At 39.7% G+C, this 27,679-nt stretch overlaps 1 protein-coding gene across 4 annotated transcripts; it reads left to right on the top strand.

Annotated features, from left to right (window-relative positions):
* Window positions 1-22,683, top strand: mfge8b (milk fat globule EGF and factor V/VIII domain containing b). Of its 4 annotated transcripts, none has more exons than XM_086299410.1 (11): window positions 1-202; window positions 8,728-8,850; window positions 9,044-9,175; window positions 9,814-9,846; window positions 15,094-15,207; window positions 16,137-16,318; window positions 16,605-16,760; window positions 17,085-17,229; window positions 18,942-19,126; window positions 19,217-19,372; window positions 19,959-22,683. In XM_086299410.1, exons 1-11 carry the CDS (start codon window positions 133-135, stop codon window positions 20,100-20,102), a joined length of 1,440 nt encoding a protein of 479 aa, XP_086155536.1. In that variant the 5' UTR covers window positions 1-132; the 3' UTR covers window positions 20,103-22,683. The 4 variants fall into 4 exon arrangements, with proteins under 4 accessions (XP_086155536.1, XP_086155535.1, XP_086155538.1 ...); XM_086299409.1 differs by having other exon boundaries at window positions 18,924-19,126; XM_086299412.1 differs by lacking the exon at window positions 9,814-9,846 and having other exon boundaries at window positions 2-202.
* The last annotated feature ends 4,996 nt before the right edge of the window (window positions 22,684-27,679 follow it).

Here is a 27,679-nt window from a genome sequence, read left to right as displayed (position 1 = left end):
GGGAGTAAGAGCCGAACAACAAGCTCGAGCCGCCGTAGCAACAACGTCCAGACTGTCGTTGCACTCTAACCGTACAGTTGTCCATCAAACTAACAAACTACAGCTATTTAACGGCTGACAAAAACAAGAAGTATGAAGGAACAGACGCGGTTTTTCCTTTGGCTGCAACTTTTTACAGCTTGTCTGGTGTTTGGGGTAAACGGTAAGTTACCTCTCTCTGTTTTAACATTTGTTCTATTACTACCAGTCTTTACTGTCAACAGTCCTTACTGCTCAGACCGCAGCCCACAGTGTCCAGTACCGTGACTGTTTCAGTTGAGTTGGTTGCTTGCTTCCCCTCTCGTCACTTCTGATTTTACACAGTATAAATTAGTTGTTGACACCTCAGTTTTTTTCCCCTATCTCCCCCCTTTTTGTGCGTGTGTGCGCGCGCTAATCACACCCCGGCACAAGTGGTGCCTTCACTTCATCGCCAGAATAATGGAGCTGTGGGCATTTGTAGGTGCAAGTTCAAGCAATCCTTGAATAAGTGGACAGGACGTGTGGGAATGTGGTGAGTGGGACACTGGCTGGTTGTGAAACGGGAGGATTGCAGTTGTAAGGATAATCACATAAAAACAACTAAGCGTCTGTAGCTGATGAGATCTAAATGTGTTCCAGGTTTTGTATGGTTTACAGAGTCAACGCTTGGAGGCATTCATGTGCGCATTGACAACCCCCCCCCCCCCCCCCTTTTTTTTTATTTTTATTAAAAAGAGAAGCATCACACACTTACGGTGGCTATTATACTTATCCAGTGTTAACCTTATGCCATTGGCGCTTGTCTTTGTTTGCTTTTCCACGCATCAAATACATTTAGGCCGATGGACAAAAGCTGAAATGGCCTGACTTCCACTGCCTCCATTTCTGCTCACACACAAATGGAAAAGGAGTCACATGTGTTTTCCTTGGTATGATGGTGTATTTTCCAAATGTGAAAAAAGGAAGAAAAAAAAAGGATCATTTTCCACCATTTGCATATTGAAAAAAAAAGGGAAATTCATAACTTGGATTACTGTTGTGTAATAGTACATTGCTTTCCAGATTAAACATTTTGATTTATAGTCTATTCAGCTGTCAGTGAGCCACTGGCTTAGTCCTCCTGAGGGATTGAAACTCAGTATCAGAGCAGGTCAAAGCAGTTTCTTCTTCTTTACAGATGTATTTGAAAATATGTTGGAAAGCATAAAAATAAACTAATAAAGAACAGAGTTAGATTGATTTGAAAATAGAAGCGTAGAAGTGGCTACTTTTTTCACAGTATAGCATGACTGTTGTACTTGTCATGGTTTCACTAATGCTTCTGTGTCAAGAGTTTTTCCTGCCTTTTGACACCCACCAGAGATTTTGTTCAGAGCCAGAGGTAAATCACCAGCATTGTACTTTTTAAATTGCAGTTTACTAATGCATAAACCATGCTTTTCTTTGTAAGATAGTTAGAAATATCAGGAAATTACACTTTTGTTTCCTGTCAAAGTAGCAAAGACTCATTCGCTTTACTGAAGGTGGACTGAACTAGCTGTTATGTGTAAGTCTCCCCTCAAATAGCTGTTTTGAGCCAGAAGAAACAGAGTGTGCCTTGGCTGTGTCTATGGTGCTTGTGTTTGGTGACGAGCCAACATGAATCCTATAATAGATACTTTATGCATTATGCTTTGCTTATAATATAACATCCGAACTACACATTGTGCTTAAGTGCTTCTTAGTGAGTTTTATTGTATTGTTTTGTAGATTTAGTGCTTTCGCTCATCAATTGTGTGGAAACACATGCTGTGGAAAAAGCAAGACATAATTGAAGATATGTTCTGTTTGGTAGTTAAGAGAACCATATTTTTTCTGACTTGAAGGATAGTGAAATTAATGGATAATAAGCAACTCCTCTTACTTATCCCAGGTGCAGTATTGCACAAATGTTTCATGAACATTTCTACGTCTGTTGCTAAAACCGAAATGAATGAAGTGAAGTGCACATCTCCGTGTTCTCTTAGTCCTCAAGACTGACAGACAGGACAGCTGCGGAGAAAAGGTGTAGTTAACCCAACCACAATGTGAAGTCAATTTTCCAGATCCTAGCGTGCCAGCGAACTTCCACCCACACCAGCGCTTGCTCAAATCTCTGCTACAGACAGCAATGAAGGGGGGGAACTTGTTGCTGCTGTGTCATGCAAAATGTTTAGAGGCCATAATAAGAGCTGAGTGGATTTTTCCCACTCTGCGTTTGACCTGATTAGGTTCATTTCAGCAGGTTGTGCTTTGGTTGTCTTCTTCATTAGCTGCTGATGGAAGACAAGTGGTAAATTGAGTTCTGTCAGAGCTGAGGCAATCTTTTTCTCATGACAAGACCACTTAGGATAGCTGACGGAACCAGGGCTAAATATAGTCAGGACACTGTGTGTGTATGTGTATAACTTGTGCATGTTGGCAGGTGTGTATGAATAATTTCCTTTTACAAATTTTCTTGTGAGTCTGAGATAATTGCTAATAGATCAGGTAGATATTGGTCTTACTAAATGTGAGATATCTGATCTCAACAAGGAGTTTAATTTCCTGTTAAAGTGATGATGTTCCTTCTTCGAAGTTGCAGAAAAAAAATCACGAAGAGATTTTCCGGAATAATTTAGTTAGGATTGTTTTTATTTATGTATATATATATATATATATATTTTTTTTTTTTTTAATTTTTCAATATTTTTCTGCTATTAATATTAATTAACATCTTATTTTGTATTAAAGAACATATAACCCATGGAATATCTTTTATTGTATATTGACCTTCTGGACTTCTTTACACACTTTCTGATTGCATCATTACTACTTTTACCCAAGTATCTTTTTCCAGCCCATTCTCACTTTTTCTGCATGGTTGTGTTGAAATAATAATAGTAATATAAAAGAAACAGCTTTTCATAACAGTGCACATTGGATTTATTACCTTTTCATATATTTTGGTCTGACTCTGCTAAAAAGGTTCTACTTACTTAGTAGTTAGTTGTTGTTGTTGTTATTGGCTAACAACTTGTGATTGAAAAGTTGCTACCCAGTGAGCATACCCTGGATAAACTTTTTGGCTTTTAGAATGAGCATAACTAAATTTACTGGATGGATAGATGGACTATTTTCTTTTTTCTTTTTTTTTTGCTTTTTAATATAAACTCACCAGGAAAGTGTTTCCCATAGACTTCTATAGGACTGGGAATATTTATGAAAACTCATCAGTTTCTCCCTTGATGGCCATGAAAAAGTACAGATTTAAGACAGTTCAGTTTGGTTCACTTTTCACAATCTACATCCGTGTTTTATACACATCCTTTGTCTTGGGGGACTGGCATGGCTGTGCATTGGTCCAACACAGAGCTTTGGAGGACAACATCTGTCAGATTTTATATATTCTATGTCCTTTTTTTTTTTTTTTTTTTTGCTTTTGGAGTTTATTCATCTCCCTTGGGGACAGGACAGGCTCTTTCTTTCTTTCTTTCTTTCTTTCTTTCTTTCTTTCTTTCTTTCTTTCTTTCTTTCTTTCTTTCTTTCTTTTTTTTTTTTAAATTCCATATGAATTTTGAATAGCTTCCTTAATCAATGTTTCATAACAATATGGAATATCATCTAATTCGGGACACGTTATTAGTGTCTGTCGCCCCACTTTCCAATCTGCCATGCTGAATATTTTACACGCTGTCTTTTGTGCATTCAGCACTGGAGCCAAGTAGAAAATTGATGGGATTTGCATCCAAGATCAGGAGTTGTTTATACAAACTTTTTGTATTCATATGGTCGGAGAAAAGAACGCCAAATTATTGACGGTATTGCCACAAAGGTTACATCTCCAATGAGTAATCCAGTTAAGACTGTTGTTACTATGGAGTTATTATCTCTATTTCAGCTGTAGTCAGCTACAGACGAGCGTGTTGTTTTGTTGATGGTGCATGACTCGTGTGTGCCTGTGTGTTTGAGTGTGTATTTTTAGCGGCTGGCCTTCGTTGTTGTTTTCTTGGGAGCAGTAGCAGATGGCTGTGCTCTAGAATAGCAAATGCAGATTACAGAAACCTCACCTGCAGCTGGAGTCCCGCTGATTCTTAATATTGAAAAGGCTTGGGTTATCACAGGACCTTCTTTGGGCAGCCATAACACATCCACTTCCTGTGTGTTTAGGTTTCCCCTGCTTGCTCCTTGAGCACTCAGTACTACAGGAATTTTTATTATAGTTCAGCACATCCTTAACTGTTTTAACAAGGGTTGGACGTGTGTGTGTGTGTGTGTGTGTGTGTGTGTGTGTTTGGACATGATGTAAGCTTTTCTCCTTCTGGTACACTGAGTTCCCACACTCGCCTGCCAGCCTGTATGACCTGGCATGCCAGTGTGTGGACGTCAGAGCAGCGTACAGCATGTTTGCTGTTTTCAAACCCCAGGACCTTTTCAGTCCAGTTGTTAAGACCAACACCATTAGCCATTTCTGAGTCCAAATGGTCCTCCAATTCCCAATAGAAAATGAGCACTGAGACGCCATTGAAAGTTTAAAAAATGGTCTGAATTCTTTTAGCTCCATTAGAACAATCAGCGTAGCTGTTCTCCTAGGTGTTATAGTAAACTAAACCAAGGCTTGCTAGGTTTAGTGGCATGAGACGTTAACGGTAAATGAACCAGTTAGTTAACGTGTAAAGATGATTGTATTTAAATCTGTTTTTTGTAGATTTGTATGATATTTGAAGGTGAGCCTGTTTTTGATGTAAAGGTTAAGTTTTTTTTTGTTTTTGTTTTTTGAAAGTACAGCACTTATATAACTTTGCATGTAAACAAAGCCAGAAAACGAAATACTAGTAACATTTGGAGGGTTCTCAATAGAACTACATGTTGAGGGTCCACAGTGGACGAGTGCTTATGGCATATGGCAAGAACACAAAAAACAAAACAAAAAACCCCACAGAGAACGCCTGAGATCCATGACATGATCTCATGTTAATATGTTGCTGCATGGTTTGGTATTAGCATGATATCCACAGTGAAACATTGACAGCATCATGTTGAAATGCTGTGAGCCTCACACAGTCGAGGAGATGCCTGGGTCCAGAAATGAGGTTGTTATATCGTCAGTAACACACTGGTATCAGTGCCTTGCTGCATTCTGTCCTGCACTAAAACAACTTCTCATGTCCGCTTCTTTTTTCTGTTCTGTTTTTCTGTTCTCACCATGCATATCAACAGTATGGAGACATTACCTTTGAGATTATTGACTTCCAAACCCCTGACCTCTGACAGGTCTCGCTCATTCTTTGCACTTAACATACAGCTTATGAGACTAATCACCCCTCAGACCACAGTCAAGTTACTTCCATATGGCTGCAGATAGCTCCTGTTTTGAATACATTTAATAAGGTAATTCCTTAATGTCTTTTTAACCTGTCTAAGTGTATTATGTTTTGTGCACCACTGTTTTTTTTTTTCTCCAAGTCTCCTTTGATAACTCAGGGGTAATTTGGATGAAATAAACTTTTTGCCCTTGGCTATGTGTATTTTGTGCACAGCAAATGGCATGCTCTGTGCAGTCCCCACAAATGATTAAGTTTGGAATACAAATGGATCGGACATCAGTGCGGAGGCCAGAGTTTTATGTTACCTCAAGAAGACAGAGGAGTCATTTGAGGACATTAGGAATGTGGTGGACAAACTGAGGACTCATTAAGTGTCCTCAGTTTGTCCACCACATTCCTAATGTCCTCAAATGACTCCTCTGTCTTCTTCCTCATTCAAGGTGCACATTAAATGCAGTAAGTCCAAAAAGTCCCTTGTTGTGGAGCCTACTCATCCTTGTTGAGTGCTCATCTTCTTTCCAGTCTATCCATCTGAATTGTATAGTGATCAGAGGGTACAGAGGATTGACTGAGATTGCTGGTTAACTGTAAAGGTTCCTCCTTCTGTGATGTGGGAAATATCTGTTGGTCCCCCCCCCCCCCCAAGTAAACACAACACTTATCACAGACGCTCATACCAAAGCCAACTCCCTGTTTGGACCTCAATCTAGGGCTGGGGCATCATGGGAAAGGCACAGACAGTGACTCATAAAAAGTGAGAGAAACAATGCCCTGTGGAATTGGGTTTTCCAGCCAAACATCACTCCACATACCTTCCTGATCTGTCACTGTGGTTTAGATTTAGTGGGGCACCATGTTGGGTACTTGTAGAAGTGGTGTACTTTTTTGTTTTTTCACTGCATTAATAACTGTAGCAAATATTATGCATCTATATCTGTACTCTTGTAGTACAGAAAACATTTACTTATTATTTTTAAGATTTAAGTATCTTGGAAGAGTATAACAGAGCTTGGGGTTCATGTGGTTGCATTTGCACAGCATATAACAATATGTTATATAACTGGTTAAGTTCAGAGCCATGACTTGTTTGCTTTGTGACTCTTCAATTTCATTATACTTAAAATGAATAGGTGTGAACAACAAAAGTTTCATTCATTTCACTCATCAGTAAAGTGACTTTTACTGACAACGGTGTCATTGTAGGGATTTTTTTCAGGTTGGGTCACTGCCTCTTTGCGGACCACATTAACTTGATGCGTCATTAATTTCATTTCCTCAATACACCCAGGCAGATTTTCAGCTGAATAAGTCAAATCATACCACAAACAGACAGATAAAATGCCGATGGTTGCAAACTTTATTTGATTTTTTGTAAACATATTTTGTTATTCATTTTTATCTGTTGGGTTTCCAGAGGAAGGGAGGATGTGTTCCTTCCCAAAGATAAACAGGCAGCAACTTTGTTTGATAAGGATTTGTTAGTGCTGCCAGGCAGGCCTGTTTCCTAAGAATCCCACGAGATGTGAAAGCACTCAAGGGCCGTGACACTGGATGCAGCACAGATAACCCGGGATATTCGTGGACTGGGCACTTCATGGATAAACAGTCAAACAGGATGTTTGTAAAATGGATCTGATTCTTGCAATTCCCTCAGTGCTGTTTGCTGGTAATAACAAATGAGGTCCATATTGTCATAAGTGACTACGCAATACTCAGACTACACAATATTCATTTGTGCACGTTGAAGAGTAGTGCTTCCGACGTTGGCTAGAGTTTGCACTGAATAAGTTACTCTGTGTTTTGTTTTTGTTTTTAAGAACAACTAAGGATGTGTGTGATCACATTAGAAGCATGCGGCCTTGCGCATTAAATTTAGTCTCTCCAAAATACCATTTTTAGCTATGGCCCTGTGGCCTATGATAATTATACCCTCAGCATAGCTAAAATGCAGTTCTTTAACTTTATATTAGAAGGCGGGGAAAAATATTTATTCCCTCCACCAAAACACAGGGTCAGAACTCCTTTCTTAGCCTGTATGGCAGACTCTGTGGTGATTAAACCACTAGTTTGTCTCAAGGGGTCCAACCTCAGTTTCCTTAACAATTATCTAAATGATGATAAAGTGTTTGCTTAAAAAGGCATCTCTGTCTTCTTGGGTGTTATAAGACGCTAAATCATTGACTTCCTCTGTATTATTCGAAGTGTCAAAATAGCTATATAGAGTTGTCATTTTTAAAGTTGATTTCCAAAATACTATGTATCAATTTGCAGAAAATTGTCATTACATGTGGTTTGTTATTTAAACCCTATAAAGGGCTGATGGCTGTGTGAGATGCTTTCTCGCTAAGTTTGCTTTAGGAGGAGGAAAAAGCGCTTTGATAGAGCATGCAGGAAGTAAAATACCCATTTGCTCATTGTTAATTCACTGTACTTTTTTCACTGGTGTAATTCTCAAATAGACGTAACATATAGTTTGAATTAGAGGCGTCCCTTTTTTGTTGGACTAAAACTCTGCGAGTAAATCAGACCTGATTCAGTCATGATGCTCTTAAAACACCACAACAAACCCTCTGTTTCTTTTTTCCCCCTCCGCCGAACACTAACTGACATGATTTCCCTCATGCCCAGAGAGCAGCCAGATTGTCAGGTCCAGGCTTGGCAGCAGTTACACTCTGGTAGAAGCATCCAGTGTTTGTGTGGTGTTTACAGTGTAGTGATGGCTTACTCAGCTTTTTAAAACCCTCACTTCCAGCCTGCAGCATGGTGTTTACTCTTCAGAAACACAATATGGGAATAGAATGGAAATATGATAACAGAACAACATCATTTTAGTTGTTTAATTGTTGTTACACTCTTACTGAATGGCTTCAGACTATAGTTGTAATGCTAAAAAATGAGCAAAAATTTAATATTAGTAAAAACATGTATAGTGGCTCCATAGTGTGGTGGTTTGCACATACACCTAACAGTGAAGGATCCCTGTTGTAAGGAAGACGAGACCAAAAAATCCAATTGGGGTTGTGTCAGGAAGGCATCTGTTATTAAAAATATGTTAACATATGGAGCTACTCCTTTGTGAAAAGGGGATAGCTTCTTCATTGTAAAGACGCATAAAGCCAATGCTAAACCTGCCTACTGTATGTGAGCATATTTTCTGTCCTGAAATATTCTCCTGGAGATATCAGATGTTTTCTGAGGGGAAAAAGTAAACTGTCAAGCATTTATAAATGTGAAATGAAGCAAATAAACCACCGCTGGCTTCATTAAAAAAAATCAAATTCAATTTCCCCACTAGAAGAACGTACTTTTTTATCAGTTCTTGTGCAGAGTAGTTTATTTTAAATGTAGTACTCAACTTGCCACCGTTCCACTCTATATGCAGGTGATTTCTGTGAGGTGAACGTGTGCACTAATGGTGGGACCTGTGTGACCGGGGCAGGGTCTCCATTCATCTGCATCTGTCCTGATGGCTTCTCTGGAGAAACCTGCAATGAGACTGAGTCTGGTATGTTATGCCTCTGCAGGATGACTGATTCACAGTTTACTGCTTAGTTTTTCCTTAAACATTTTCTGGCATACCCCACTTCAGAAGCCCAAGTTTAATTTTGTTAAATCAAGGTTAAACCCCTTTCATTAAAAAATTACATAGAACACTGCTTAAACTCTGTTAAACTTGGCTCTTTTTTCAATACCCAAAGGACCTTGCAACCCCAATCCATGTAAGAATGATGCCATCTGTGAGGTGACGGGCCACTCCCGCCGAGGTGATGTCTTCAGCGAGTATGTCTGCAAATGCCAGCCAGGCTTTGATGGAGTTCACTGCCAGAACAGTAAGTTTGTGCTCCCTCTTGACTGTTGTAGGTTGCAAATATAAAATACTGGCAGGCTTTTTGTGGGCCTTGTAGAGCTGCTGTAGTGTAATAACTCTACTTAATGAAGGCCAACTATGAATGAAAATTGAAAAAAAATGGATGTTGGAAGAGTTTTTTTGACTTCTACTGATGCTTACTTGTGGAGAAAATTGTAATAAGCAGACCTAAGTCTCAGTGTTGCCACTGTGCTACTATTGTGTGTGTGTGTGTTTGTTTGTTTTTTACCAGCAGTACATACTTTGCCATGCCATTAACTGGCACGTGTAATGACGTCCACATTGATCAGTGTAATGTGATACGCTAACATGGAGACAGCTGCTGTGAGTACTGGCCACCAGACCGACAGTTGTCATCCTTTTTCAGACGTCACTCAGACCAGGTTGCTTTAAACAGGGTCAGCCTGAAAGAGTCGAAACAAGGATGGGAACGTGCTGCGCTCCTGCAGCTGCCTCCACCCCTGCACACACAGACAGATGGTTACTGTTTGCAGGAGAAGGCAGCAGAGTGACAGTTACCACACGTGCTCAAAGAGCTCATTTGCAAGTCAGACCTTCAAAGTGTATTTTTGTGTGAACCTGTGTGCTTTTCTGTCCTAGGTGTCCAAGGTGCAGATTTAAATTCAAAGAAAGGTAACAGTGAAAACAGGAGTGTTTGCTGCACTTTTATCTCTTTTCCTTCTTGGATCCAACTTCTCTCTGTTCGCTCTGGCTGCATGTGGAGGCTGAGGAATTTGGCTACATTCACAGATACACTTATAGACAAGGAACCGCTGAGTTCAGCATTATCTCTAACTCAGCACAAATAGTCCTTTATGAATCAAGGCCAACCACAAAAACAGCAGTGATATCATTTTAGCATTAGATCCACCAACTTTTAATCAGTTCAGCCACCCTGATGGGATGGGTCTTGTTATACTAAAACATTTGCTCAGATATCAGTGAAGCTGTGCATCATTCCCGCTGAGTCAATTAGGTTGCTTCCAAGTTCTCATCTATTTTAATTTACAGTCCCCAGAGTGTATTTAAGTTCAAGACATTCTTTTTTTCATTTAAGAAACCATAGCCAAGGAATCTGTTTCTGTTTTCTTTTCCCCTCAAAAACCACAAATCACAGCTCATCAAAATCTATACATTCACAAGTCATTTGGCAGTTAATGTTAGCTAAGCTGCCAGAGTATGAGCCCTCCATGGGGCAGGCATTTACACTAATTAGATGATGCCTCAGGGATAATGAGGAGTGGAATTTATTTGACCATGTCTGTTTGAGAGCCCCCCTGAGGACTGCTGGGTCATAAAGGTCCCCCTCATTTTACAGCTTCTGATGACTTGTTTGACAGTTTAAGTGCTCTAAAATATGTCTGTGTGTGTGGGCAAGGAGTAACTACCATGGCAGCCAGCTCCTATGGTTTGTGTGAAGCAAAAGGAGTCTGGAAGAAGAAAACCGGTGACTGTGGTGAACCCAGGGATGTAGTGTAGTTAAACATTTAGCCAACATTCTCACATTCACTTCACACTTGCACATTCAGACAGAAATATGAGGCCAGAACTTCAGAAAAATAAAATATTCAGAAATGTGAGGCTGTATAGGATTGGTAATGCATGGGAGTCTGTGATTGGAGTGATGGTGCTAATCAGAAAGTAGTCAAGCTCAAAGCCTGACAAGCAGGTGTCAGCAAACTGGAAGCCAGATGTAGGAGATGATGTTCGCACACAAACTACTGCATGGAAAAAAAATACTATAAATAGAAACAGAAAAGAAGTGGAAGATTGGCTGATCGGGGAATGGGGGGTACAAAATGGCACCATTCAACTCCACTTCAAGATTCGCAGCCTAAAATTATTTTGAGAAACACATCAAAGGAACAAGAAATCTACTGGAAAACAGCTTAATCACGTGTGGGCTGCACATCCCACATGAACAGCCGCACGCAGCTCATGATCTCATGTACAGACTGTTTAGCATACACTTACACACACACACACACACATGGTTTATCCCTCGTGCCAGTCTAGCCAACAGAAAGTGGCGGTCCATGCTGAGTGCTAGCAACGTCAGCGCTGCTTCTGTTGCCGGGTGAAAAAGCGAACATGGAGGCGGAACAGTGAATTAAGTCTGCCCTCCTTACAATGTCACACTCACTACTCAGGTCTGACTGCGGCAGTTCTGATTGTCCTATCAAATTGGCCTAAAAGCCTTTATGGGTTGTACAGAATTTGTGTGTGTGTGTGTGTGTGGTGGCGGGGAGGGGGTGGGGGGTTATAGAGATGCAGAGAGAGAGAGAGAGAAGGATGTTGAATGCTTTTCACTTCAGACCGAAGCAGATTAATGCAAACAGTACGGGAAAGAGTCTTTTTCTTCTTACAGTCTTTAAATCCCACATTTCCGAACAGTTATTCCGACTTCTTGGAAATCAGTGCGGAGGCCAGAAAAGGGTGTGTCTATGAGTGTTCTGATCTCTCATTTGTTTTGGGAGAGTTTTCAACTCCTCCCAGGATGTGGTGGTGCGGACAGTCTGGGACACATGCCCCCTGTGGAATACAGGGTGTGTGTTTCATGTGTGTTTGTGCCGTCGTGAACTCTGTTGTGCCTGGCATATATTTTTTGGTTCTTTACAGTCTGCATTTAAGAAACCCTGTTGACCTAATAGGAACTCAAAGCAGCTTATGTGGAATCACTACATGCTCTTAAGAATCACGACACAGCTGTCAGGTGTTTTGATAAGAGGCTGAAGCCTCACAGGTAAAAAACAAACAGACTAGTAAAGGTGGGTAGTCACAATTAACCATAGAGGTTGCTTCCATGAAAATAAAGACATTACAGCTTGGATGGATGAAGTGAAGTAAAATTATGTATTTTTTTTATATTAGTTCTTGACATTAAGTTATTTTTAAAGTAAAAGGAATTTGTCAAAAGTAAAACATTCTCCGTCCACTAAATAAGTATACATATTTGAGTAATACTTAAAATTTTATTAAGCGAGTTGGCTTTAAAAAAAACTAGACTTATGGCATTCACCCATGAAGTTATGATAGATTAGAGGAGCCTGCTGTGTTTTTATTTGAAATTGTAGTGAGTCGAGTGGCTTTGCCCAAGATCCTCAAGAAAGTACACCAACCACATTTGTGTAAATATGTAAATATAATGTGGTGTTTAACTTTAGATTACTTCTAACTTTAGAAGGGTTTTGCAGGGAACCTTGAAATCCGTCAAACTTCCCCTTCTCTTTTCTTTTTTCTTTTAAGCCACAAGGACATGAAGTCATGAATAATGAATACATCATACAAGAGTGTGGAGATGCAGTAATATAGATAGTAAAATGTTTCACTATAGAAGCTTTGGTGTTATGGTGGGACAGACTGTTATAGGCTGTGCTATAACAGTCTGTTCAGTTCACAGCACACAGAAAATAACACATTTCAGCCTTTTTTTAAAATTTAATAATGCCACTGGGGTTAAGAGCAGCTCTTGGTTACTGTACCATGGCAACAGTATGAGAAGTGATTAAAATATGTAATCTTGTCACTTCATGTTGGCTTTAGTTTGAATAAATGACTTTGTTCCTGTTTAATAGTTGTGCTAAATTTCATAAAAATCATAAGGTCGAACGTTGCTAGCATTTATACTGAGTTTAGCAGTTTCATATAAATAAGTTTCAGAAGGTTCTTAAGTAACGTCCTTGGTGTGTTGCTACTCTTTGTCTTTGTGGAGAAGGGTTTCTGTTTTGTTGTAAAATCACATCAATCGTTTAGTTTCAGAGCTCACTTTGAGAACCTTGTAAGGTCTAGTCTCACACTGTGAGGTATGGAGAACACGACACTTTTAAAAGAGTAACTCCAAAGCAGGTTTGGACTGTCAGATGCAAGCTGGCACCTCATCCCACTCTGCTGCAGCACAGATCCAGGATGCAGGCAGCTTTGGTGATCACCACAAAGCGCTGCCAGCGGACCTTGGCTGTGCTTCGATCAGGGTCAGATTTCAAACAAGCCACGTGAGATCTCTATTGGTTTTCGCTTCCTGCTGAGACAGATATTGACACTCTAAATATTGTGCTAGTGTGCCGTTTCCCTTAAACGTGATAGGGTTTGTTGGATCCCAGCCATAGAGAGCTGGCCTGTTTAGCTACCACGCACTCGTCCCACTAAAATCTATATGTACAAACAGTTAGCTGATACTGGGATGCTACTACACACAGAACAGTCAGTATTGTTTTTCTTTTAGTCGTGCAGGTCATACATTTTGCAACATTTCCCTTGCCTGTTTTCTCCCTCTCTTCTTTCCTCCCCCTTTTATCAGATAGATGGATAAATGGATTAGCGCCTGGATCTGACAAGGCTGTGTGGTCCTCCTGGTCCTCAATCCTCTTACAGGAGGAGGGCCACCAGCTGACGCTCCTCAGAACTTGACAAGAGTTTGTCTTACTAATGTTGTCTGGTTTGTTTTCTTTGAAACCTCACAGATCATCTCACTTATTTGTGACAAGAACTCAGTTTGTCCCCACAAATCCTCTCGCCCCAGAAAACAGCTGTCTGATTTTAAATAAGTTTTAAAGTAAATAAAAATGGAAGATTGACCTTTAACTTTTGACTGTTTCTACCCATGAATTAGCAAAGTGCAAGTATTCATACACCATGTGCTACATTCATCCTACACATTTTATTTTATTTTCCTTTTTTCTGTTTCTGTAGTTTCGAATGTTGTAACGATCCAGTGCATGTAAAAAAAATAAAACAATAATAATAATAAAAACAATTATGCTGTAATAAATTGTTATAGTAAAATGTAAAAGTGCTCTGATACAGGAAATACCAGCATGCCTGGATATAGACAGAGGTAGCTGCTAACATTTTTTTTTCACAACAACAAAGTGATCTAAGAGGCTATTTGCAACATGCGTTTAAAATATTCAGCTGCTAAAATAGTCAGTTTTATGTGATGAGCTCCCCGAGCTAGAAGTGTCACAGCTGTGGACCTCATTATCCAGAGTTTGCGGATGCACATTTCAAAATGACTATATATTCCTCCTGTGACGTTTGAAAATGAATGTTTGGACACAGAGCTATTTATAGAGAGAGCATGTGGGCAGGAAGATGCTGCTGTGTGTGCTTGTTTGTTGGTTAGAAACATTACATCAATGTGCTGAGTTGTTTGCGTGCATTTCCCTGCGTAATAACAAGCACTCAGGATTAAAGCTTTAGAGATTTGGTCTGAAATTCTGCTTTTTGTGTGCAGTCATCTGTACAACCAGCATCATTTGTGCCTTGGTCCTGAATGTGGTCAATATAGAGTGCCTTCAGTGCCGGTTTAGTCACACTGACAGTTGTGGTGGGTGAGATGAAAAGGAGTTTAGTCCCATTTTCATTCTGCTGATTTGTCCCCCTCTCTGTGTTACAGTTTTTAAGTGGGACACATAATGTTTGTAAGGGTACCATCAAGAGGTGATGCAAAGAATTACAGCAAAATGAACACATTCAAGGCACTGAAATGATTCTCCAGAAGATCATCTATTCTACTTTGAGCATCCAGAAATGGAGTCAGAGATTTCCTATAATGACACATTTACTTCTGGGAGATTTGTTTTATAATCTACACCTAAAACACACGATCTCATGTGCAGTAGTCTCTTTGATGTCAAATATATCTGTCAAGTTTGCATTTTCTGACCTAGGACTAAGCTCGTCTCACTAACCTCTCTACAGCTCCAGTTCTGCTGGCACAGCATGAGGTGACCTTACTGTAAATCAGATGATTGAATATTGAACTCTGTTTCTCAAGCATGATATGCAGCTCACTCACACTTCTAACCATAATCTGCTTTTAAACTTACCTATAATTGACCTGTCCTGTAACAACACTGACTGTGATTTATCTCCCTGTAGATGTAAATGACTGCGCTGGACAGCCATGTGAGAATGGCGGTACCTGCAGAGACCTGGATGGAGATTTCAAATGCCACTGCCCTTCCCCTTATGTAGGAAAACACTGCCAACTTCGTAAGTGTCAGACAAGCACTTGGTATGACAAAATGCTTTGAGGGATAAATAGCTAAAAAACAAAGACATTTTTTAGATGGCAATAAAAAAACTCCATATCTTCTTAGCTTTAATATTGCTAATGTAACAGAAGCACTGTGATTAAAGGAAGTGCACGACACTAAAGAGGATAGGGGATGGTGGCCAAGCTGCTGGGGTTTTATGATGATCAATGCTCAACATAAAGATGGTCTGTTCAAAATGCGAAATCAATGCTTTGTTCAATTAGGCTGATTCAGTGCTCTGCATCCCTAATGATTTTATGGTTCAGGCTAGTAAAAGTTATGCATACACATCACGTGTGTGAGACCAGATACTGACTTTTTACATGCCTCTCCATTGGTGACCGTCAGATGCAGAATTTTGGGGGGAGTTCTTCATCCCTTGAGCCAATTCTTCTGAATATGATACTTGAGAAATGTGTTGTTGGTACTGATTTGATACAGACATTCACTTGGACTTAATAAATAAATAATAAACTAATTTCAGTTTTGTTGTCAAAGAAAACACAATTTTGGTTATAAGTGAAGAATTAAAAAGCAACAGCAGAAAATCTTCTATAGAGCCTCTAGCTGCCAATTACATTACCAACACAGACATGTCACCTATATAAATTAGGTTGATTACTAGTACAGGTGGATGCTGGGGTTGTGAAGGAGTTGAATCAGCAGGTAGCCACGCAGGGCAGCAGCACTGCTGACATATCAGACCCCAAGACTGGTATGATACTGGGGAGTGAGGCGTAGTAAAAGTAAAACTATCTCATAGGCTTCGCACCACGTGAAGAACGTGAAGACTGCATTGTGACATAATGTTTATTCAGCTCCATATCTCAGAAACAGAAATGAAATGGAAATAAACTTTAACCTAACTCCAGGCTCTTTCTTCAGGCTGTATTTCTCTTCTCGGCATGGAGGGAGGGGGCATTGCCGAGTCACAGATCTCAGCCTCATCAGTCCGCTACAGCCTACTGGGCCTGCAGCGCTGGGGCTCTGAGCTTGCCCGCCTCCACAACAAGGGACTGGTTAATGCCTGGAGTGCTGCTGCACATGACAAGAACCCATGGATACAAGTGAGAATAGTTATACAGTAGATTATGAGTGTAACGCAGGCAGTTAGAAAACTGACCATGTAGACTGACAATAATAAATAAAGGCTGGTGAGAAATTAGGGTCTGGAATCATCGAGATTTAGAACAAATGCATTTCAATCATAAACTTTTAACATATTCTCACAGTATGCAGAGCTTTTTGTTTGGACTGCTTCATTTTACCTCTTATGTTTTTGAGATTTTGAAAACTATTTGATTTAAAGGGAAGGGAGACTCATCTTACCATCATCCATTTCTACATTTCCAGATCAACATGCAAAGAAAGATGCGCTTCACAGGAATTGTGACACAGGGCGCCAGTCGCATGGGCACAGCTGAGTTTATCAAGGCCTTCAAGGTGGCCTCCAGCCTGGACGGCAGGACATACACCATGTACAGAACAGATGGACAGAGAAAAGACTATGTAAGGCAACAGAAGAATAAAGCACACAGTATTCTAGTTGAAAAGTCTGGTTTCCATTGCTTTATGTTAGAATTGCAGTAACTGTTCCAAACAAGACAGATTCCACAGTGATAAAAGACTTTCCTTTACAAATAAATAATATATCACACATCACACAGATAAATCTGGTAATACTCTACGGTTACTATAATGCCACACTTTTGACTGCATCAGCTTGAAAGCAGAAGTTTATTCAAGATAGGTCACAAAGCTACTAACAATGGTTGCTAACACTCACCTGATGGTGCAGTTGACACAGTTTGCTTGCTCCCACCTCTCTCCTAGATTTTTGTGGGGAACATGGACAATGACGGCACCAAGACTAACATTTTTGACCCCCCGATCATTGCCCAGTACATCCGCATCATTCCCGTTGTGTGTCGTAAGGCTTGCACTCTGCGCATGGAGCTGGTGGGCTGTGAACTCAACGGTAAATTCACAAAGAAAACATCCGCTGTACACATGCCGCGCACACATGTTAGGTTCTCAGTTTATTGAGGTTTGTTAGTGACTGAAAGAAGCTTTTTAACATGCAGGCTTAATGTGGGAGGAAGTTTTCAGGAAGGGAAATCCAACAGCCTTTTTTCTGCTGGCATTTATCTCCTATGTTTTGTCACTAATTATTTCAGTTTTGCATTGAGCGGTTAATTATGATCAAACGATGTCATGCGCAGGGTAATACTCTTTGCCAGCTCTGAACGCAGCTGTGTGCTGTCTGAGTCTAAGATGTTCCCTAAAGAATTTATTAAAACCATATGATTATATATACCGCAACATATTGGATGCTAATTGGTAAAAGACTCATCATATTCATCGTCCCAATGTTGTCACCCCAGGAGGCTGATGTAACATGTGGTTCTTTGAAGTCTTCTGTATTTCAGTAGAAGCATATTCATCTTTCTTTTCCTTTTATCATTATCATGTAGTTCCTTCAGTCTTGCTGGCCTCGTTGCACTGTCAGACATCTGTTTCTCTTTGTTGTCTCTTATCAGTGTGTGTTCTTCTTCCACTGAACTTCAGTTTCTGCATGATTCCACAGTTGTGTAACACGAGATCCCGACCAGCATGTGTTTTTGGTTTAATCACTTTACAACATACTAATACTTTCACATTCACTTTAATGCAAAATGCTCATTACCTAATCTAGCACTGTTTGTTTTACATTCACTGACTTGCTTCAACGCTGTTGAGTGAATCAGCTCAACTGTAAAGATGCTGTTTTAATATTCAGGTGCTTGTGCTAAATATTTTTCATGCAGCTTTGACCCCTGTTCATTTAACATGCATGCTCAGCTGTTCCACTAACCCATCACTCATTAAAAGTCTGTTACAGCCTTTAAATATTACACTGAGCTCCACGCATTTTTCTTTTTTTTTAAGGTCTTTATTCTGCACATGTAAAATTACATAAAGTAAGAATACTGTGGACCTCCAGTCACTGTAAAACCTAATGTTCTCCTCATCCAGTGGGTGTTTGTCAGCCTCAGGTGTGATTGGGTAAGAGCAGAGACGTTATAGAACAAAGAAAAGTAGAAATCTTTGGGCCCAGCAAAACCAAAAAACTAATAAGCCATTCATCTTGTTGCATGCTCAGAGTTGAAGCTCATGTAATTTTAAACTGCGGGTTGGTGGGCATAACTAATAGTATTCATAATGAAGATGAAGGCAAGTGTATGTAGTGGGGTTTTTTAGCTTGCTTTATCCTTGGTGTGAACAAACATGGCAGTGCTCTGGTGAGCTGAGCCAGGCACTCCAAGTATATGATTTTATGTCCCCATGAAATTAAAACATTCATTTAGACAAAAGCCCAATGTTGTTAGCCTAAAATGGCAGCTAAATAGCAAGACTGTCTTGTAGAAGAAATGTAGTTGGTCTAAGGGTTAGGTCAATACATTATGAAATATAAATGATTCCAACCAGCCGCAACAAAGAGTTGAGAAACACCCACATTTTGTCCTTGCTCATTTGTCTGTCGCTTTGCATCACTGGCTGGCCTTGGGCTGCTTCCTCTCCGTCCTCTGTCTATCATGCTTTCTTTCTTTCTTTCTTTCTTTCTCTTTCTTTCCATTCCTCTTTTCTCTCTTTCCTTTGTCTCTTCTTCTCTGCCTGGTCTCACCTCCACAGTGTATTCAAACGCTTCAGGTTGTTCAGAGCCAATGGGCATGAAGTCCAGATTGGTGTCTGATCGCCAGATTACAGCCTCCAGCACCTTCCGCACCTGGGGCATTGAGGCCTTCACCTGGCACCCTCACTACGCCCGGCTGGACAAACAGGGCAAGACCAACGCCTGGACTGCTGCTACCAACAACCGATCTGAGTGGATACAGGTGGGAGAAGACTGGCCAGAGTTGCACACTGGTTTTTATTTAATGCATTCTACTCATGTAAAGGTTCTTTTCTTTTGTCTATGACCTCAGGTTGACCTTCAGTCTACCAAGAGGATCACAGGAATCATCACACAGGGAGCCAAAGACTTTGGCTCTGTCCAGTTTGTCACAGCCTTCAAAGTCGCCCACAGTGATGATGGACAGTTGTGGACCATAGTTAAGGACGAGACCACAAAGACAGACAAGGTCGGTCCAACAGCACAGGGGAACAAAATGAATTTAAATGTTCTTCTAATTACTGAGTAAAACTTAACACACCTAGACTGGCCACAACATTAAAACCATCTGCCCAATCTTGTGTACCTTCCAGTCATGGTACCCAAACAGCTCTTACTTTAACCGTGTGTTTTTTGTAATCAGTAAATAATTAAATAAAGCAAAAAACTGAATAACAACGAAATCTGTATTTGATGTACTTGTCTGCATCTGGAGCCAGTTATGCTGTCACTGGGACTGATTAGTCTTCTGTGTGTATTCATTTCCATTACATCCAAAAAATCTATTGATCTGCAGATGCAGGCAGTATACGGCCAGATTAGGTCACACTGAGGCGTGGCTCTGATTTAATCAATAAAACATTTATGACTTTATGATCTCATTTTGAATTTTGTGTTTTATGTTGACAATGGTTTTAGATCCCATGTTCCTTTTTACTTTTGCAACTAAAATATCTTAATGGATCTTAATAACTTTACACAGTAAATTAAGGCGGTTTTACTGTTGCAACAACATGTGAAACTGTTGTGTTAATTAATCACTTTCTTCTCTTCAGATTTTCCCAGGCAACAGCGACAACAACGTTCACAAAAAGAACATCTTTGAGCCGCCGTTCTACGCCCGATATGTCCGCATCCTGCCGTGGGAGTGGCATGACCACATCACCCTGCGAATGGAGCTTCTGGGCTGTGACGAGTAGCGTTGCCCCCCCCCTACCTCCTCTTCTCTACCTCCTTCCCCTCTCTTTGCTTTCCTCCCTTCCCTCTTAATTCCCTCCTTTCTTTCTCCCTGTTGAGCCACACCTGCACTGCCTTGCTCTCAGCCCTAGAGGGCAGCAAACACCAGAGTAGCACACCATGACCTAAACCCTGGCTGGCCGGAGGTGGGAGTTGTTGCCCCTAACCAGTGTTACCAGAAGTCCACGTGTGCCCCCTGTTTTTGTTTCCTGAACTGATCATTCATCTTTTCCACCTGAACCAAATCTGGGATCTTTTCAGGAAGCAGATCTATGGACAGATATGATCCAATCTATTGGCAAAATATAAATAAAATTATTGTGTCCCTAATCCCCGTGTTTGAGGTCAGGGGTAACACGACTGCTGCTGTACCAGTTGGTGCTACCTGGACTCTGATCTTAAATCTGTTCTTTGTGGAACATGGAACCTCCGAGACCCACAGCTGGTGATGTATATACGCTCCATTAAAACAGCTTGCACATATCCTTTAAATGAACCCTTGAGCTCCCCTGAAGAAACACAGAATATATATTATCTTTTGAAGTTACACTGAGGGTTATGGACAAAACTTAATCTGAACATAATATCTAATAATTAATATATGATTAACATATTGGCAAATAACCAGATTTTTTTTAATGTATTTTTATTTGAAAAAACGACCAAATTTACTCACAACAAACTAAAAGCTTGTAATATTTTATTTTGCTTGGCAAAAAAAAAATATGTGAGACTGGAAATCTCAAGGTCAGTCTTAGAGTAGTACTAGTCTTTCTCACCAGTGGTTTAAAGAGTTAAATTCTTGGTTTGTTACCTTTTGTTCCTTTTCAGGGCTGCTTTAAGATGTTTAATATCTATTTAATATCTAGTTCCAAGCTTTAGTATAGCAGCCACTAACAGAATAGTGTTCCTTTTTTGTACAACAGTAAATTCTTGACCTGGATGCTTCAAATAAAGATGCAATCCACACATATTTTTTTGCCAGCACATCCTCAGGTTGTTGTTGTATTTATAAAAATCTAGTATATGGTGCACTGGTGCTGACACACAGAACAGAAAGAGGAATCAAATGTGTTTAAGTCTCCATCATTACAAACCTATAGAGTCACTTCGCTTGTGATCTAAAATACCTGAGGAGACACCCGGGATCAGATATTTTAAACAAAAGACAGCAGGTTTAAGATAATTAAGAGGTAATTAATATATGAAAGACAAAAACAACACTTTTTTCTTTATTTGCAAATCATTCAAACACATGCTGCAGTCATTAGAGGGGATAAAATTTTTCAAAACATTTAAGATCACTCAGAAAATGTTTTTTGTTTTTTTACAGTTATTGCAGTCTTTCATGTGTTATTAGCTATAGCAGATATATTTTACTTTTATAAAGTCACATTTGTGTTCTGGTTATAAAAGTCTCAGATCTGGACCCCCTACTCAACTTATGTTTTACTGAAATAACAGTATTAAATCTGTAAATATATGTATTACCAGATGCAAGCCTAAAACTAAACGGATGTTGTCTCAGGTCAAGGTAGATCTGCTCCAAATATTCACACAGTTTCACTTTTTTATGGCACTTTTATGTTCGTGTTTTGAAAGTATTAAAAACCAAAAAAAAAACTGTGCTGTGCATTGAAGAACAAACATAGATTTTGCTGTTATGTGTGGAGGTAAGCAGCAGAGAAATCAAGTTTGCAGTTCAGTGTCTGTTGGATTAAACTGAGTTTTGAAAGTGGTGTGTGTGCGTGTGTAGGGGGGAAGGGGTTTGGGTTTAACATTCATATACGCAGTACGTTTGTACTGGGATCTGCCTGGATTGGTAGACGCTAATGTTTGCAGCAGATCATTTACTTTGGGTCCAGCATTATGCCTCCAGTTCAAAGCTGCAGCCCTGCTGATAAGATACCAAATTAAAGCTGATTTTAACGCTTCCACTGGACATGACACAAGCCTCCATATCATCAGCTTTCTGCCACCCTGTCACAGTATTCTAAACCTTTCCACCCCATGAATTATGAATTATGGGCTTGTGCAATATTATACTGTGTTAGTTTTGATGACAATAAATATTAATTCAGGATCCCTAAAAAATGCATGAGGGGACAGCAGTGCCACTGAGAGGTCGCGGATAGATGTCGGTGTCAAACACTGTACAGTATTTATTATCGGCGCAGATGATTCCAGGCAGCAGGCAGCCCTCTTATCCACGTCTGCATGCGTTTTATTGGTTAATAGTTGCTCAGTTTAAGTTTCCACTTTACTGGTGACATTTTTTCTAGATAGTCATCAGCATTGAAGTTATAGATATCTTGTTCCCCTGTTCTGGCTTTTTTTTCTGATTGATCAAAAAGAAACTGATGATATTGATGTGTTTTATGTATTATGAGTTACTGACTGTTGACCTCTGAATTTTGGCTGGTTTTGAAGCTTTTTAAAAAAAAAAAATTATTATTCCAGTCTTGTGTTTCTAAGAGGACCTTGTGTTTGGCCTTTGTATCTTTTAAAATGAACGAATAAATAAAGAAAACTGAAAAACTGTCATGGTGAATTGACTGGGGGCTACTTGACTGTTACAGCAGCAACCTTTAAATCTGTCTTTGGGTGGCAGACTTAGGTTATATTATGCTGAATTAATTGGACCTGTTTTCCATTTAAAAAGGTGGCAGATCAAAAGATGAGGAGCGTGGAGGGTTGTTTTTGCCTGTTTAGCATTTAAACACCCCAAGGGTCTTTCTTTTTACCACTCTGCCTGTTTAAATGTATCGTCACCCAAAGAGGGCATGTCTTCTTTTCTCATTACAGCCTGTGAAGGTCACTCCCAAGTAGGGAAATCCCTCTAAGGTTTGACCCACATAATTGCAATCATATGAAAATACATTCACATGGTGACACGGTGGCGGTTAAATTCTTGTCGGTTTGGGCTTTTTTTTTGCTAGAACTGAACAAACAAAAGGTAAATGTTGTGGAAAATTACTCCAGCAAAACCTTCAGATGATTGTTGTTGTGAACTGCTCCTATATAATAAAATTTAGCTGAATACTATGTTTTTTGTGCTTAACCAGTAAATTCTGGCTAATTGTGTAAAAAAAGCAGTAAATCCAGTTACGACCAGCCCTCCCAAGTAAACCAGCTGTTTTCCCTCTGGTCTTGCTGGCAGCTATGGTGTGAGTTGAGAACCTGTCTCTTTGTTGTTGTTTTTTGCCACATATATATACTTTGTTATACACAAACATTTTTATCGGAGGGAATACTTTGCTTTTACAAGTTATTTCTTACTTATTAACCTTTAGAGTACTTTCAAAATCCCTACGTTGATCCTATGTTTTTTTTAATCAGTGAGATTAATGTCTTTGTCAGGAAAGGCCTGAGAACAAAAATGAGTCACAAAAACACAAACAACAGACAAAGAAATGCGGAACAGAGTAAACAATGTGTTAATAAATGCAGTTGAAAGAATGATAAAAACATGAGATGATTAAGCCTATACGTGGGGGCTAAATCTCCAATTCAAGGGCGGTTTGAAGTTGTTGACATTTAAAGGTGCGTGGTATATGAAACCAGTTTTAATGAGTTTAAACTTAAATGAAAGAAGAACTTAATGTGGTTTGAAGACATTATCACAGGGGCTTTCTTGACACAGCATATTTCCACCACCGCTGAAAACCACACTATAAATAAATTGCATTTAACTGGATGCCAATAGGCTTTCTGTTATTTTCTTGAGAACATTAAATATTATATTTCAAGTTGATTATTAATAGGAGAGCTGTGTCATGCTTTTTTTGTTTTCTCCCAAGATGGGCTCAGTTTCAAAGGTTTATCAGTTAAAAGTAGGGCCATCCCCACCTCTTTAATCTTTCTGGAACTGTTTCATAATTTTATGAGTAATTCAAAAACAAACAAACAAAGAGAATCATGAGAGAAGGAATGAATAGCAGGTTTTTCCAACGTGTATCAAACCTTTTCATGAACCTTATGAACTCTGAATCAAAGTCTACTGTGAACAAAAATGCCTGGGTATTTGTATGACTCAGCAAGAGTAACAACATTTAATTGTAGGATGCTCAGAATTTGTGGCAGAGGTGGAAAATTCCATGTGCTTGATCTTTTCTAGTCTGGGATAAAGGAGTGCTAATTGTATTTAAAAGTATTTTAAAATTGTGAAAAAAGTGCTAATCTCCCCTCTGTTTTCAATCCACCCGATACACTCCAAAACCACTTTAGGTTTGTGATTTTCTCCTGTGTGGCAGTGTGGATCTTCATCATGCAAGAACAGCACAGTCTACAGAGATTTCAGTAATACTGACAATTTTTAATGAATAAGTTATTTTGATTGCTTGTGCCCGATGTACATTTAATTTTTAACAACGAAAATTGATACTGAGAAAAATGGCAGAACTAATGATATAACTTATGGTACTTAGGAGAAAGCTGAAATTAGTTAAGAAAATTAGTTAGGAAAAACCCAGGAGCCACCAAGGCTCGAGCTTGCCATGAACAGAAAACATCTCGAATGCCATTGTCATTGTCCAGACTAAAGTGACTTTTACATCACTACTGACTGAGTCGGTGCTGACCAAGACTCCTCCAAAATCAACACCTTTTTGCTTTTCAGCTCCCCACATGAACAAGCCAAATGCCTTCAGGAGAAGAACAAATATCTAGGTAATTGGCCACAATGACAAGAGGTATCTTTGGAGGAGTAAAACGGTGAAACTTTCAAATTTAAGAAGACTGCATCAGCTGTACCAGCATGGTGGTGGTAGCATGATGGTCATCACTGGACAAAGTGGATGGAATAGTGTAGACGGACTGTCTCCAAATTCCTCAACAACAGCTAGACAGTTGAAATTTGCACACAGTTGGGTGTTCCAACTCAATGGTCCCAAACACATATCAAATCTAGTTTTGGAATGCAGGCTAATGATAAAATTCTGGAATGGCCCTAAGTGGAATAAGCCCAGACCTCAACCCTACTGAAAACTCTTGGTTTTGCTTGAAAACCAGGTCCATGACAGTTCAAGGTCAAGAAAAGTCAAGAGAAGTGGTCAAATATCCAGACAGTATTATGGCAGATGGTTGTTGATGGGTACCAAATCAGCTGGTCAATGTGAAACTTGGTAACGGGCCTTTAACCAAATATTCCTGAAGGTGCATTTATATATTTGAACCATCATTGAACAAAACATCTTAATTGCTGAAGTGACAGTGAAGCGATAATTCCATGTGTGACGATATCCTTTATTAATGTCATCCTATTTTTTTTAAGATGGTCTTTTCTAAAATCACCTGCATTTCTTGTTGTTGTCTTGATTATCCCCTTAGTATTAGAAAACATCATACATCCTCATTATCATGGTCATAAAACACAAGATCCTCTACACCTGAAAGTCCATTGTCCTGATGCATGGTCAATCACGGAGATAAAGAAATCCCAAAAAGTCGATTCTGTTCATCAGGAAACGCTACGTCCAGATGAACAGAATCAACTTTTTAGGAATGAAAGTAAATTATATCTTCCTGAGTTGTCTTGGAAAATACAAGCACTTAGCAGCTTCCCCATCAGCATCTGTGCTGCCACTTCCCTCTGTTTGGTTTCCTGGTATGAAAAGCTGAGTATGGCATCGGGCCAAAGCTGGTAGGAAACTGGAGGCACCGCATTTGGTTTGAAGAGGAAGGATCCACTCCTGGAAAACAACAGCTATTTTAAATCAGGTCTGTAACAACACAGACAACTTCTCTGGGAGTGTTATCTATAAAGAGTGGGAAAGCTTTGTTGTTTCTTCTAAAATAAATCTTAGAAGGTATTTATTTGGCATGTGATGAAGGGCTTTTATACAGGGATGTTCCCCTTATTTTGGCATTTTATGTTTAATTGGCGCTGATTTTGCATTTGTGTGTATAAAAACATAAGAAATTGTAGTGTTTATTTGTTATTGCCGTTCATTTTATCCTCTATCTATTAATTAAGTTGGAAACTCACTTTAAGCCCTGCGCTTCAGTCTCCTGTCAGACCTTTTACTGAAGCCTTCGTCTCTAATCACTACAGTCACACTGAAACCGTCTCTCACACACGTCTCTTGTGACTAACGGTCCCTTTCTGTGAGCAGTCACTGTTAATGACAGTGCGTGACTGCTCATACTGACACCATCATCTCCTTGGCTCTTCCATCGAACACCACAAACTTAAACCCACACAGCCGTCCTTTTCTCTTTCATGTTGTTTCCCGGAGCTCTGGGTCCAAGCTTTGCTCACCTCTGGGCCTGAATGTTGATGCCTTGCTGAAATTATACCCCAGAAAAAGCCTCAGTCTCCCAGCATTTCACAGGGGCTGATGGCATTTGGGGCCCCAGGCTAAAACCTTTCATCTTTTTTTTTTTAAGGAAGAGCACTGTTTTGGTTTCTTCAAACACACTGAGATAATGACTTAGAGACACATAGAACGAGGGGAAACGTCTGTCACGCTGGCTGAGAGTGGGGGCTGCATGAGCTAGCATAACACTGAGGAGAGGTTTGCTGGATTGTAGGAGCTTATTGATGACTGTTTGGACTGCTGCTAAAAACTGAAGGAGCTTCGATTTAATTTGGGAGCTAAGTAAGTTTATTGCTTAACACGAATCCAGAAATGTCATTCTGAGAAAATACTGAGCCTGGATCTCAAAACACTTATCTGGAAACACCACTGGAGCTGCTTTTGGGTGCCAGTGTTAGTCAGTTTCATTCTGTGTTTTTTGGTCCAGACTGAAAGAATCCCAACAATTGCAAGTATGTATGTTCACGCTCTATAAAAGATGAATGACTCTTGCTCAACATGAGTTGTTGTGTGAGATGTTGTAACATCGTTGACAGAGTATACCGTGGCATTGTTTGCACATTTTGTAGTAGCTTTCACAATCCCTTTAAGGTCACCTTATTTAATGTCATATATTTGTGGGTGGTCTTTGTCCTTCAAGCTTGTGCCCTCTACCTGAGGCTTATTAACATCTGCTTGCTTGCTGTCATTCAGTTCATGTTTGTGTGCTGTTCCTTGAAGCAGCCCACTGTGGAGCCTCACAGATGAGGTAGAAATTCACTTTTTGTTATTGCACACTATAAAACGGCAGTCCCAATAAAGAAACCGATCCCCGCTTTTGAGCCCAAGATAAATATTTACGTTGAAACCAGAGTATATTTCTGATGGTAATGAACATAGTGAAGGCAATGGTAGAAAAATCAGGAGGGTGCGAGCTTGAAATAAGTACAAAAAAGCCCTATTATAGGGGGGAACATACAAATATGAAAAACCTGTGAAAATTTAGAAAAAAAAAGTATTTCATGACATTGGGCAATAATGTGAATGTAACGTGAGTAATAACATAACTGTCTCGAATACAACAAGCAGTAGTTTGGTTTGTGGCTGGAAAGAAGGGAGGAGGAGGAGGAACAGGATGAGGGTTTACTGGCATGTGGGCAAACCACAACTGATGAAATGTTCCTGGTGATCCGGATCTGGGATTTCTGCCATTAGATGATTATCAGCCATGACTGTGATATTAT

The sequence above is a fragment of the Aulonocara sp. 'chitande type north' Nkhata Bay genome, linkage group LG7, assembly GCF_057382095.1.
Source record: "Aulonocara sp. 'chitande type north' Nkhata Bay isolate Kocher_YH1m ecotype deep benthic linkage group LG7, A_spYH_male_GT1.1, whole genome shotgun sequence".
Taxonomy (NCBI): domain Eukaryota; kingdom Metazoa; phylum Chordata; class Actinopteri; order Cichliformes; family Cichlidae; genus Aulonocara; species Aulonocara sp. 'chitande type north' Nkhata Bay.
This window is presented reverse-complemented; position numbering and strand designations above follow the sequence as displayed.